Here is a 14,484-nt window from a genome sequence, read left to right as displayed (position 1 = left end):
CCTTATTCAAATTGAGTTCCAGCTCAAGTACACCTAGTGCATCTAATGAAGGCCTTGATTAGTTCAAGTGTTCTTGAGACAACATCTGTTTTGATTATTTGTGTTGTTGTGAGATATTCTATTCAGAGGGTTGAATCACTTTAAGACTGGCGAAGTCATTATCAGTTGCGTTTTCAGTTCAACACTTGCTGTCAGCTTGCTGTGTCTATACAGATAAGAGTGTCAAAAAGCACAACTGACACCCTACTGCTCATTTTCGGGCAACGAATTTTGTTCCCTGCTCATTCGGTTTGACTAAAAATTTAGAGGCAATTATAATTCGGGAACAAAATTAATTCTATGGGAGTCTGGGGGTGCATTGGTAAGTTGGGGGGGAGTGGCACTTCTAGGGAGCAGGGTGGCATATCAGGGGGGCAGAGTGGCATATCGGGGGAGAGTGACATTTCTAGCGGGACAGAGTGGCATATCTGGGGAGCAGAGTGGCATGTGTGGGGGACATAAAGCATATCTGGGGGGCATAAAGCATATATGGGGGAGCAGAGTGGCATATCTAGGGGAGCACAGAGGAATATCTATAAGTAAGGTGCATTATGAATTAAAGGGGGGACCTTAAAATGGCTATTGGTTTTCTGTTTGTATATAACATATGCTGACACACTGACACCAAAAATGTTAAAATACATGTATTACTGTTTATTAGGTAAAATACTGTTTTACCATTCCACTAATGTGTATTTTTTCTTTAAAAATATTTTTTTCTTTAAAATAGCACCAAACTTTAAGGGTGTGGCCTATAATCAGGTGCGGCTTATAATCGGGTGTGGCCTATATTCGAGATAATATGGTACATAGGACTGGAGTCTGCAATGACACGGTTTTTTTGCTTGTATAAGAGAGACAGAGGAATACTAATTATCTGCCGTTAACAAGCAAGATTGATTGTGTTCTAAGCAAAGCAAGGTCCACTGGGTAAAACAATTATATTGCATCTTTTTTTTCTCAAGTATTAGATCAAGGAAGTCATAGCTGTCTTCATAGTTCCATTTATTGGATATGTCCTTCACAAGGTGAATTTCTAGAATGTTGAGTGGGTAGTGTTTTGTGTGAATAAACATAGGTTGTATTATAATAATTATAAATGGAAAAGGTAGGTGGCTTCTTAAATAAATAATTCGAAGAATAAGCCTTTATGAAAAGGAAAATAATCTAGGTTTCTTCTGCCTGATTGTTTTCTTAAAGTAAGTCACAGTTCTTATGCAGCACATATGGTTCAGATATCACTTTTAACTGTGAGCTTTCCGACGACAACTTGTTATTTTCGCGCACAAGATGAAACAGCACCTCAAGGGATGTGAGGAATATTCATCTCCCTCTGTAGGTCATTGTAATTACCTAAATATATGATAGTTGTTAGAGATGTATCGTGGAAAACCTAGTAAACACAGACATGCATTCAAATGTAGAAAGGATGTCTTTAAATAATGCCCTCCATTTTATGTCAGGTATTTTCTTAGATTATATTGCAGACCATGACCCTTAAATAGAACAAAGTTGTACAGGGTCATATTTATTTTCTGTTTTCTGTATCAGTTAGTGTGCATTGATTGATGTTTAATGTTTTTTTGTATATATGCATAAGATTTAGAGGTTTACAACTTTACATGTAGTTATATTTAAGGGTTGGTTTGAGGCTCAGATAGAAACTTACAGACAGAAGGATGGATGACCACTACCCAGAAAACCTTGAGAGCTGCAGAAAGGTCACCTCAGAGATACATAAGACTCCAGAAATACTTTGTTTGAGTCACTATGAACTAAACACTAAACCTCATGAATTATTTGATCCCTCTTGTCTTGGATTTGCTGTAACCCCCTAAGGAAGTGGTTTTTAAGTATAAAATGTGGTCAGCTACAGGAAAAGTGATTGTGTTCACTGCCCATTTAGAAGATCATTCACACAAAGATACCTTTAACCTCACGTGTCTTCAGTCAGTTCCCACTTTAATCCATTGTGACATTAGTGTCTTTCTTAGCTTTAACAGGTTTTATAATCTAAAGCTTGTAAAACACCCCAAACAGCCATCTGTGAAGACAAAAAAGACACTAAATTTGCTTTGTGTTTCAGAAACGCTTATTTGGTTTAACTTTAAGTATGCTTCTTCATGGTAAAATACATTTCCAACTCTATATTGACCACAACACTAGATATAATTTGCTTTGGTTCACATTTTTTTTGCTGGTAAAGATATAAACAGTCACAGAGAGCTTTATGTTCTGTGTATCTTTATTGATTTAAGAAGCCTGTGTTTATAAAAAGAAAGACATCAATATTTGTACAAAAGTTAAAGATTTTATATTGACATTGATTTGTGCGTTGCTTTTAAAAGTACAAATATGTTTGTATATCCTTGTAATTCTGGGCATGCACCTCTTAACTCTTTCTTAAGCCTTCCACATCTGTTGGCATTTAATTTCAGAACTATCAAATAATAGTCTCGACCAGTATAGATGAATTTAAAATGCATGCTGGTGGTGAATCCTGATGTTTGCCTGTCAGTAGATAGATCAATGCTAATGAAAATGTCTATATTGTATAACTGGATTTAGTGGTTAGCTGTGAGCATTCTCCTTTATAACCAAGTATTTGATATAACACGATATACAGATCCGTAAACTCTCTTTTCACTAAGCAAAGTTTATTTTTATATATTGCAATGGGTGCTTAGGGCTCATTTATCAACAGGGTTGGGTGTCCTGCAGTTGGAGCTTAGAGCTTCCTATTGAAAAGGTTGGATACCATTGTGGTGTGCTGAGAGCTTCATGTTGAAATAGCAGGTGTCCAGCGAGGGGTGCTCAGAGCTCCTTATTGGAAGGTTAGGTGTCCAGCAATGGGAGCTTAGAGCTTTCTAATGAAAAGTTTGGCTGTCAATTAAGGCGTACTCAGAGCTCGATAATGAGAGGGCAGATGATGCTCTGACCTCCTTTTAAAAAGTCCATATTCTGGAGAATGGCTGATTTACTGCACTGTGAGAATGCACTGTGGATTATATCATTATTATTGCCTCATTTATTGTGACTTATCATGATAAATGAATTTATATGCTTGGACACTATACATACTAAAACCTGTTACTTACTGTATCCATTTGTTGTTTTCTGCTAGCTCTTCATAAATCTCATGTATCCGTGTCTTTGCTTTCAGTACCTACCAGCCCTTACTGACAGTTGCCTTATTTTTTGTTTAATGCTGCCAAACATCAACTTGGAACAAAGAATTCCCATGTGTGAAAACACATATTCCCAACGGGACTAGTCACGTGCTTACACAAGCTTGAATCTAGCCAGATGACACACAGCAGATCTCACTAATACAAGTAGTGATTCCCTTCTCAGATGTTACTTTCCCCTTTTTTTAATATTCAATCTTTGACAAGGTTATATAACCCCTGCAGAACCCAACACATTAAGTTTTCAGATACCACCTTGTAAAAGTAGTTATACTTGCTTTTACAAAGCCTTTTGATAAATTCTCAAGTGTATTGCAATTGAAGGTTTGACGGGGGAACTGTGCTTTATTACTGTTATCCTATTGTACATTCATATATGCATGTTTATGAGATTCAGTAAATCTGAAGACGTCTTTTTTTATAAAAAAATGCAAAAACATTTTGTGATCCTCAGAATATGCAAGAGTATTCATCTGAATGACATTGGCTTTTACTTTCATAATGTGCTTTGAGGAGAGATGTGGGAGTCAATGTGCCAAGCATCTTTTTAATCCTTTAAGAGCCAGAAGAGTCAGGAAACCATGTACATAAAATTGGCTTATCTTTTAACATTGCGGACTATATTGGCCCTGCATATCTTACTATGCGCTGTGCACTAAGCCATTCAAGCAGCATGAAAAAAATCTATTGGTCGCCAACAGAGTCGCTCGTACAGACTTTTAAACTCCTGGTGCCGTAACTTGGCCGGGAGAGAACGCTGGTCTCCCTGCTCTATCAGTTAAATGTCCGAACGACCAATAAAGTCGCTTGTACGGACATTTAACTGATAGATCAGGGAGACCAGTGGTCTCTGCCGGACAAGTTGCTGCATTACGATTTTAAAAGTCTGTACGAGCGACCAATAGAGTTGGTTGGTTGATGCCAGAGGAGGTCCCTGTAGGTGACCAATAAGCTCACTCGCACTGCCCTGTAACCCCTTAATATTTTTAGAGAGGCTTTTCTTGGTAGACATTCTTCTACATTCTTCTATGCCTCCCCACAGTCATAGTTTGTGACTGTCCTGTAATCCCAGATAGCTGCCCCATTGTCCCACTTTTGCAGACAGTGGGCTACTTGGAGTGATTCCCACATCTTCCCAACTAGTCCATGAGCCCCAGGAGCTGTAAAATCAATGGAGGTCTGCGCACTTTTAGACCTGTTGGGGGGATATGCTAACAGTGCATACTGTATGTCATTTGAACAAAATCACAAAATAAGTTACATATTTATCTTTGAAATAAACGATCACGTATCGCAAGTGTGAATCTGTTAATTTGTCGCTAACCCTTAGTTCAGTGTGATGATTTTATGATATATTTCTCGTTGTTGACGAATGACACAAGTGGCCTTAGTTCAGGAATACAAAAACTATATGTGATATATAGAATGATATTTATTTGTAATCTTCAGTACATATAAGACTAAAATGACTTGTGTGGTTAGAAGATTAAATTAAAAAATCAATGTATTATATTGATCTCCCCATTGAAACAGTTAAGTTGGTATATACCAGAAAAGATAAAGCACAGTTTTTTGCTTTGCTATAAGATGGGGTTTTGCTAGTCATATCACAGTGGAGTCACAGATAAAAAGTGAAGCCACCATGGATGAAAAGTTATACAGCAGGCTAAGAAGTAATTTCTTTGCAGAAATCAATACTATGGTTGGATTAAATGTGGCAGCATCTGAAACAAAGGCAACGTCTACTAAGATTGGAATTTATAGTTTTATTTTGAAATAATATATCTTGTGTAGAATTCCAGTCTGATCATTCACAAATAATTCTAAAGGAAATATTGCAACAATTCTAGCAATGCATAAACTTTATATGTATTGATTATTTGTTTTAGTAGTACTGTATATAATGGTGTGGTACAAATACATTTTTGTAGTTTTGCTAATAACCTGTAACATACTTGCTGCGACTTACTTAATAATCACCCATTTGCCCCAACCCATAATGGTGTTAGCCCTGTCACTACATATGTGTCGGGGATCTACCTCTTCTCCCCGTCGTCCGCAGGTATCTTCACTCGGCGGGGGCACCGCCGGGCATCTTCGCAGACCACGCGGTTGCGGAACACACAAACAAATACCAGGCCGCATCCCTGGCCTCTGGTACGGCACAGCAAGTAATGATGTCGGGCTGTGTGTCCTGCGGTCTGATGACGCAGGAGGACAGACCGGGGGCGGGACAAGCGGTGATGGACAAGTTACCACTGACTGAGATATAGGAGAAGGAGGGTCTCTGAGAGCCCAGGGGAGGAGTCAGGTTTTGGCAGACTATTTAAACCTCTAGCACTAATCCACCATTACTTGATTTTTCAAGTCCCTTCCTGTATTCCCATACCTCCTTGCTGGATACATGGTTTTTTTTCTTCTATGGACTTTGACCTTGGCTTGCTTATGGACTTTGCTGATTCTATCTACCTCAGACCATGGATTGCTGTACGATACTATTATTGCTCAGTGGAATAAAGCCATTGCTGTTATTATTTATTGTTTTATATAGCGCCATCAAATTCTGTAGTGCTGTACATATACCATACCCTGGTTTTGCATCTGCTACTTTACCTGGTGTCTCTCTGCGGTGTGCTCCAACCCCTACACACCTGTCAATATGGCTAGCTATACCCAAGAGGAGAAGCTCTTGGTAGATTAACCCCAAGAACCTCACAGGCATGCTTATGGGGGTCATTAAAAGTTTGCAAACATTGTAAATTATCTGGTTGTAGAGTTCTATGAGCATCTCATTTGCAGTACATTTGGACTTGATTGTGGGGGATTGATATATATTTTTGAAATAAAGTTTTATGTTTTTACATTTTGGTCTATAATACATACAATATGATAACACCAATTCCTAAACATCACTTTACTGGTTGCTCTATGACAAAACTCACTCCTTATTTTATCCTTTGCCTTGGAATGGTCTTCCTTTATACAGAAAATGTGAATTTGCCTCGTCTTTAATTGTTTTTTAAAAAAAACGCTTAAAAACTCTAAGAAAAGTGTGGCTTCTCTTAAAGTAAAAAACACATTTGAATGTACTTTTCCTACTATACATTCTTCTGCTTTCTTTACTTTATGCTTTATACTGGGAGTAGTAACATAGTTCATAAGGTTGAAAAAAGACCAAAGTCCATCAAGTTCAACCTATATACATATTGTGTCCCTACTGTGTTGATCCAGAGGAAGGCAAAAAACCCTTATGAAGCAGATGCCAATTGCCCCATACCAGGGGGAAAATTCCTTCCCAACTCCAAATATGGCAATCAGAATAAATCCCTGGAAGTTTGCTCTAATCTCAGGGCATGAAACCAGATATGAAAATCTTCTTTCTTATATGACCCCTTTCTTCCTCAGTCAACCATGGCCGTTTTCTCTCTCAACCATGGCCGTTTTCTGTGATTAAAAAATTATGCAGCACAGAATCAAAATTGTGTTGAATTCATAATCAAATGTGCACTAAAACAAAAAAAAGTGCAATTTTTGCAGGTAATCAACTTAAACAAAAAAGAAAAAGTGCTAGTCAAGGCCCTAGCCACATACCTAGCCTAAGCAGGCCAGGGCTAGTGAAGGAAAGATAAGCAGCTAGATGAAGTTGTACTGCACTTGTATAGGGTTATCCTGTGATGATATATTGGATGGTGTGATAAGACTGGTCTTGAGAGACCCCAGTTATGGAGAGCAGCAGCATCAGTTGATCCTTGTGATTGAGTGCTTCAGTTAGATTTTATTTTTTCTCTAAGTAATACAGTAACTGGATTCAATTAGCACATGTCACATCACATTCTTTAAACTTAGAATGAAACATAGGAATAGGTGCCAGTATCAAGCTGTTAATTACTTATTTTTATATTCCCAAAATGTGAAAAATGGAGGTGCGTATTTTGCGTATTTCTTCCATTATGCACTCCAGAAATTCATTTCAGGATGCTTACAAACACATCACCTTGATGTTGTGGAATTTGAAATGACACATTCTGACTACTATAGCGTATTTAAGTAGATAAAATCCGAAGGCAGAGTGGGCTAAAATTGCTCAACTAAAGATTTTTTCTTAGCACTTTGCTGTAAGCTTATTTTTTCAATGTTTACTTGTTTGGAAGCACTAAGAGCTTTAGGTTGAAGACTTTGAAGTTGAAGTAACCTTTTATCTTTTTTTTGGAACGGCGGCTGTAATTTGTTAACAAAGTAGAAAGGAGTACATCATAAAAGCTTAAGTGTATTAAAAGCAGTGAGGATTACTAAATATACTTGTTGATTCATTTTATTGTGTATGAGAAAAAACAATATCAGAACTAAAATAATAATAAATATAAATCAGCCTTTTTCTGGAGGCTAGTTAGCCAATACCCAACCTAAAAAAACACATCATTCTAAGAGTCTGTCTGTACAATAAGCCCTATAGGGCACAGACCTCTTTTGATATGCATTTATATTCCTTACCATTTATAATGTATGTATTACTACTGTACTTCGTACACTGCTGTACTTATTACATTTATTTACAATTATTAACAGTTACATCAAAGTTGATGATATACAGAATTTACAGTAACATTAACAACATACTAAGACATATTGGTGCAGAAGTAGAAGAGTGCCCTGCTGTTGTGACCCTACAATCTGTTAGGAGTTTATGGGAAAATATGACAGAAGGAGAGAGACTGCTTGGGTGAGGATGATTTGATTGTAGCCAGGATGAGGATGAGAAGTCAGTGGCATGGAGATATCGAAGGTGGGGTGGACAGATGGTTTCCTTAGGATGCAGGTTGACGTTATTAGGAGGGTAGGTTGCGTTCTTCTCTGAATAGGTGGACTTGTAGTGAGTGTTTAAAGTTAGAGTAAGTAGGAGAGAGTCTAACAAATTAAGGTAGGGAATTCTCAAGTATAGGTAATGCATAGTTCAATTCCTGGATGTGAATAGGTGAGCAAGAAGAGGTGATAATAGCAGAAAAGAGACACAAGTTGTAGGAGGAGTAAAGAAGGCAGTTTGGAGTATTTGGGGAAAAGTTCAGTGACATATGGTTTATTTACCGCTAACAGATATATGTAGCATGTTAAAGTTTACAATAGAATAAATTAATAGGTACGATACAGAGTAATACAGAGTCCATAACACACACCCCTATGTCACATCACTTGTTTTGTATAGAATATCTGCAGCAAAGCTGGTAACAGTGAATAGTATAACTGTGTTTAAATCTGTTTTATTGTAGAACATGAAAAGCATCGACTATGCAAAAGCACAGATTATATGAATTTACACTTCAAAGTAAAATGGTTTTATAATGAATATGTTCGAGATCTTCCTGCATTCAAGGATACAGTTCCAGAATATTCTCTGTAAGTTCTGTTTCTTGATTATGATTTTGCTTCAGGATATTGAATGACTACTCAATGAAATTATTTTACAACAACTTGTAACTAGAACTTTTGGCAGTTCATCATATACTCTGTGGTGACCTGATTTGCTGCCCCATTTGCCCTTCTATAGTTATTTTGATAGCCAGCTCCTTAGGAGCAAAAACAGTGCCATAGTAGGGTTGTAACTTTACATTGAATATGGCTAGTATTTCTATGTACTAAGTAACTGTTTTACTATGTTGTCTTAGTGTAGTTGTCCCTGTAGCATGCAAAACTTGATAACACAATCCATAAAGTTTAGCTTATTGACATAAGAATGGTCCACCTGTGAAAGCTACAACATGGGGTCTCTTTTATTTCTGTAATTGTGGTTATGCTTCTTAAGGGCCAGTGGACCCTTTTTTCAAAAGAAGCTCAAAACATGCATTTATGTACAGTATGCCCTGAGTGACATAATTTTTTTTGTTTGTTTTGTAGGTGGTTTGAACCTTTTGTTATTCAGTGGCTGGATGAAAATGAAGATTTGTCAATGGAATTTCTTCACGGTGCTCTAGGCAGAGATAAAAAAGATGGAGTAAGTTTTATCATCATTTCAGGTTTCATACTTCATAACATGACGAATATAATCAGGCCTAATATCTTCTGCGTTATGTGTTCAAAAATTCCCCTTAAGGCAGCAGTGTTTTGCCCCATAGGCGCTCCCTCTGCAGTTGGCATCCTGAATGCATTAAAAGGTACTAAGTGCCTTTAAGACACAGAGCACTAGATATGAAGTCATATCCCTTTGCCCCTTGTAATGTAGTCTATGGATGTAGTGCTGAACCTGCACAGCTTTCATAGTGTAATTAGGCTGGGACATCAAATATCCCCCTTGTAACCGGCCCATTGTGCAGCGGGAAACCAGGGGGCTTGATCGCTCCAAGTGCAAAATCTGACCCTTGGTTTTGTAGCAGGGGGGCGGCTGCCCCTATACCTGCCAGCCTAGGCCTGTATACGTCACTGCCGTAAAACAGTGTCAATGAGTTGTACAAGATAAAGTATACAATTCTAATGAACACAAGGTTATTTGGAAAAAATAAAAAAAAATTGTTCATATTTTTTGAAATATTGAACTGATGAAGCAAAGACATGTTTTGGGTTAAATATACATTGGTTCTGTGAAACAAATTCCGTTGAATGCATGTAAGAAGTCACTTTCATTTTTCTGTTATATTTATTTATTAAGTGTGTATTTAGTTTCAGGCAACATCTGAACATGCCTTGTTTTCCTGCTCTGTGGTTGATGTCTTCACACGATTAAATCAGAGTTTTGAGATTATCAAGAAATTGGAGTGCCCTAATCCAGAAGCGCTTTCTCATTTAATGAGAAGATTTGCAAATGTAAGTTTGAATCAGATGATTAACATTTGCTGTACATATATCTGTGGGTCAATTTTCTATACTGAATTAACTGATATATTTGATGCAGCAAATTCTATTTTATATTCTCTAATAATAATAGAGATACATTAATAATAGATTAATAATAGAGATAGATTAATAATTATATAGTTTCTTAAAAAAAACTACCCCATGCACTTATTATGCTAAGGTCCTTGTTATAAGTATCAGTATGATGTTCCTTTTTTTCTGCAAAGTCAATGGCAGTACAAGAAAAGGGATTTGAGTCAACACCATTTAGGTTACTTCTCTATTTTTTATTTGACAACTCAAATCCCACTCTCCATAACAGCTCTCCCCTTCTCTAAAAGCAATTTCTCCTTCCCATCTCAATGAAAGCTCCCATTATAATTTGCCTCTCTTGCCAAATTCAATGTAGCTGATAGCCAACACTTCTATCTACTTTCTATCTCTACCTTATAACAGTCCCTCCGTTTACTGTATGCAGATCGGTAAGCAGGGATGGATTTGGGATTACTAAGGAGCTGTGAATACAATAGGGCTCCCATGATGGTTATGTAGCAAGCCCACGGACACTTTGTAATTCTGCAGTGTGTACTTTTTACTGTTGTTCTCAGATAATAAAGGAAAGTTTTTCATTTGGGAATGGATATACATCTCTAGCCAACACAAGCCAGTTTGTCATAGGTCAAAATACTGTTACTGGGAGGAAAAATTGAAACTAATGCTGAGTGAAAATTCAGATATCTTCTTTGTCCCATTTAATGCTTTATGATATTTGCCATAGAAAATGTAACACATAACCCATGTTCCCTGTGGTCAACATTGTCTTCTATGCCCTCCTACTCCTAGCCATCTGTCATTTTAATATATTTTTAGAGGGCGGAATAAGTCCTAAAAGTTATAAATGTGTTAGATTTAATATATTATGGCAGGTCTGCTCATACATTTAGTAAGATTACTATTCAAGCAAAGTGTACCCTATTTTTGTGGTGCTTATCTGTGCCTCCATTGAAGTTGTCGTATAACAGAGATGGTAGACCAGTTGTGGAATACAGTTCCCATAGTTTGACAGGTGTGAAAAAATACTTTACAGTAAGAATGCTTTACAAAATAAACATGTTATTAGTTTATTTTTATCATTTAACAAAATGAGTGAGTGAGGAAAATCAAAATCAAATCAATATTTGGCATCACCACCCTTTGCCTTCAAAACCACATCAATTCTTCAAGGTACACTTGCACAAAGTCAGGGATTTTGTAGGCATATTGTTAGGTGTATAATTAAACAATAATACCAAAAAGGTGCTAATGATGATCAATTTAATGTGTAGGTTGCAACACAATCATAGGTGAGGAACAAACTCACTAACAAGGTTGATGAAGACATGTTAAACATCATACACCATGGTAAGACTGAGGACAGCAAAAAGACACAAGGTAGTTGTACTGCAATGTAGATACTGCATCAGTAACAGGCAGAAATTGCAAAGCAGACAGGGATTTCCAGATGTTCTGTCCAAGCTCTTTTGAAGAAGCACAAAGAAAAGTGCGTTTTGTTGAGGACCATAGACGTGCTTACTTCCATCTGCAATCAGAAGATGTCCAGCAGTGCCGTTAGCTCAGCAATCGCAGAAAAAAGTGGGACCCTTGTACACCCATCTACTGTCTGGAGAAGTCTGGTCAAAAGTGGTCTTTTGCAGCCAAAAAGCCATGCCTCCAATGTGTAAACAAGGCCAACTATTCACTAAAAACCACAGGAACGATGGTGCAGACAAATAGCAGCCTGTCTGGACTGATGAGTCAAAATGAGAAATATTTGGTTGTAGCAGAAGGCAGTTTCTTCGCTAAAGGGCTGTAATCTATTACAAGAATGGTGTTTGCAGGCAACAGCAAAGCATGGTGAAAGTCCCTTACAAGTTTGGGGCTGGATTTCTGCAAATGAAGTTGGGGATTTGGCCATAATTGATAGTCTCCTCATTGCTGACAAGTACAGGCAGATAATTGGCCTCACATTTTGTAGCATGACAACAAACCCAGACATACAGTCAAATGCTGAATTATCTTCAGCGTAAAGAAGAACAGAGTCCTGGAAGTAATGGTATGGCCCCCAGGGCCCTCATCATCATGTTTGTCTGGGATTACATGAAGAGAGAGAGAAGCAACTGTGGCTGCCTAAATCCAAAGAGGAACTGTGGTTAGTCCTCCAAAACCAACCTAGCTGCCGAGCTCGTTGAAAAACTGTGTGTTAGTGTACGTACAGGAATTGATGTTGTTTTGTAGGCAAAGGGTTATCACACCAAATATTGATTTCATTTGGATTTTTCTTCTGTTCACACACTTTGGGATTTGTTAAATGATAAAAATAAACTATTAACAAGTCTATTTTTTTAAAGCATTATTACTTTACAGACCTATTTTGACTTGTTGGAAAGAAGGTGACTGGAGTATTTCTTAGTTTTCTCTAAAGTATAAACTTTAAGATTTAATTTAACTAAAACTAGGTGTCACATTTATTTTGATATGTTAGAAAATCACCTACTGTAGGTAAGTGTCTACTGGCAGTACTGGGTAAACATGTGAGGGAATGTATACCTATTTTTATGAGGAAGAACATACAGTATGTGTGTATGAGGAAAAAACTCATTTTTTTACACCTATGATGACGATTAAAATTTGGAAGCTATCTGGTATTAATATTATGTTCTATGTGTTTTTTTGTTTCAGACTATCAACAAGGTGCTACTCCAGTACGCTACAATTATATCAAATGATTTTGCCTCATACTGTGGCAAAGACAATGTGGTAAGTCCTAAATTCTTTACATAATTATTTTTGCAAGATCAGAATGTAAAAACACTCCAGTATGCATGGGGCATAGAGATGTAAGTAAAATGAACAGTTTTTAACTTTTTAAGGACTTTTTAAGACAACTTTATGAATAGGATCAAGACAAAATGTGAATATATACAAATCATAACACTGTTATGGAAAAAAAATGTGTGGTTATTTTTATGATGAAATATGACATTTAAGGCAAAATACCATGCAACTTTTGAAATATAATTTACATTTTACCTCAAGAATTGTATGGGATGTATCATAACCAAGGGCTAGACATGATTGACCAAAGCTTCCTTTTAACAAAACATTTTTCCCCCCCTTAGCCGTATATTCTAATGAACAACATTCAGCAACTAAGGGTCCAACTGGAAAAAATGTTTGAAAACATGGGAGGGAAAGACGTAAGTGAATTATGTGTTTTTTATTCTTTTTTTTATCATGACGTATGTTTAGAGATCATTAGCTCCAATCTTATTTAACAGATTGCACCCAACATATCTAATCTTACTTGAAAACATAGCTAGCGACATTGTTTTACTAATTAAATTATAATATACTCATGGATTATAACATTGCATTGCATTAGGATGTGCGTTTTTGGCAGCATAGGCTAATGATCTGTAAAAAAAAGAAAATACATAAATACGTATAAAATAATGGAATACCACAGTTTATGTGTTGTTCCCAAATTCACAATACCTCTGTGTATACTTGTTTATATGTATCTGTGTTGATGGTTTTGTGCTTTGTGCTTTGTCTGTAATGTGTCATGTCTTTGTCCAATGCCTTTAACTTGCAATCGACTGAGCAGGAGAAAGAAGGAGCAATAGCTTTTTATAAGGTTTGTGAAGGTTGGCATGCATTGGTATATACAGCCATGCATTTCCTAATATCAACATGAAAGGATATTGTGACTGGGCCAGCTAAAGACCAGAATACAAAATGATGGACATCAAATTAAATAAGATAGTGACACATTTTTAGAAATATTTGTAAATAGTGCAAATAATAAAACATGCCTTATAAAGCTAAATGGCATTTTATGAACAAGCTCTAAAATCCAATACAAAATAATTTACGTTGCTTAATTTGTTTCTAGAAAACTGGTCTAAAACCATCAAACTATGTTTCTTGAAAATTAATTCCGATTTATAGTCTTCTGGCTAAACACTAGCAGTTTTTTTTATATTTAGTGTCTCAATTTGGTTAACATAGTATCTGAATTTAGAGGAATTATCACAATCTGATTACAGTCAATGTAATTGAGCTCCCGCGGCATTTCTGGTTTCACCACCTGGGTAGACCAATGTAGGCAAAGTGACCTCAAATTATGCAACAGGTTCTGGCTGTGTCACATCACCATACCTTTCCATGTGTTGGCCGTGCATGTATCTTGATCGACTTCTAATGGACAATGTAGACTTAAAGCGTGTTAAACATTAACATTCTTTGGAATGTATCCTTGTGTTTAACACTTCATATTGTGTGTGGGTTTTGGTGCCAAGGTATGCCTGTCCAACAGGCACTGATTTTTTTCAGTCTGAAAGAACAAACTTTATGTTTTCAAGTTAAAAGTAAAGAAGCCTTGTGCCTCTAACAG

At 36.8% G+C, this 14,484-nt stretch overlaps 1 protein-coding gene across 1 annotated transcript in view; it reads left to right on the top strand.

Moving 5' to 3' along the window:
* UNC13C (unc-13 homolog C) overlaps positions 1-14,484 on the top strand; it is a 218,151-nt gene that overhangs the window by 156,381 nt on the left and 47,286 nt on the right. The window contains exons 19-23 of the mRNA XM_089488232.1: positions 8,492-8,618; positions 9,117-9,213; positions 9,876-10,019; positions 12,768-12,845; positions 13,208-13,285. Coding sequence (XP_089344358.1) covers positions 8,492-8,618; positions 9,117-9,213; positions 9,876-10,019; positions 12,768-12,845; positions 13,208-13,285 — 524 coding nt within the window. The remainder of the gene's footprint in view (positions 1-8,491; positions 8,619-9,116; positions 9,214-9,875; positions 10,020-12,767; positions 12,846-13,207; positions 13,286-14,484) is intronic.

Source organism: Sceloporus occidentalis, unplaced genomic scaffold (assembly GCF_023333645.1).
Source record: "Sceloporus occidentalis isolate IW3139 unplaced genomic scaffold, rSceOcc1.0.p SCAF_37, whole genome shotgun sequence".
In the NCBI taxonomy this organism is placed as follows: Eukaryota; Metazoa; Chordata; class Lepidosauria; order Squamata; family Phrynosomatidae; genus Sceloporus; species Sceloporus occidentalis.
Note: the sequence above shows the minus strand (reverse complement) of the source record. Positions and strands in the feature narration are given on the sequence as shown.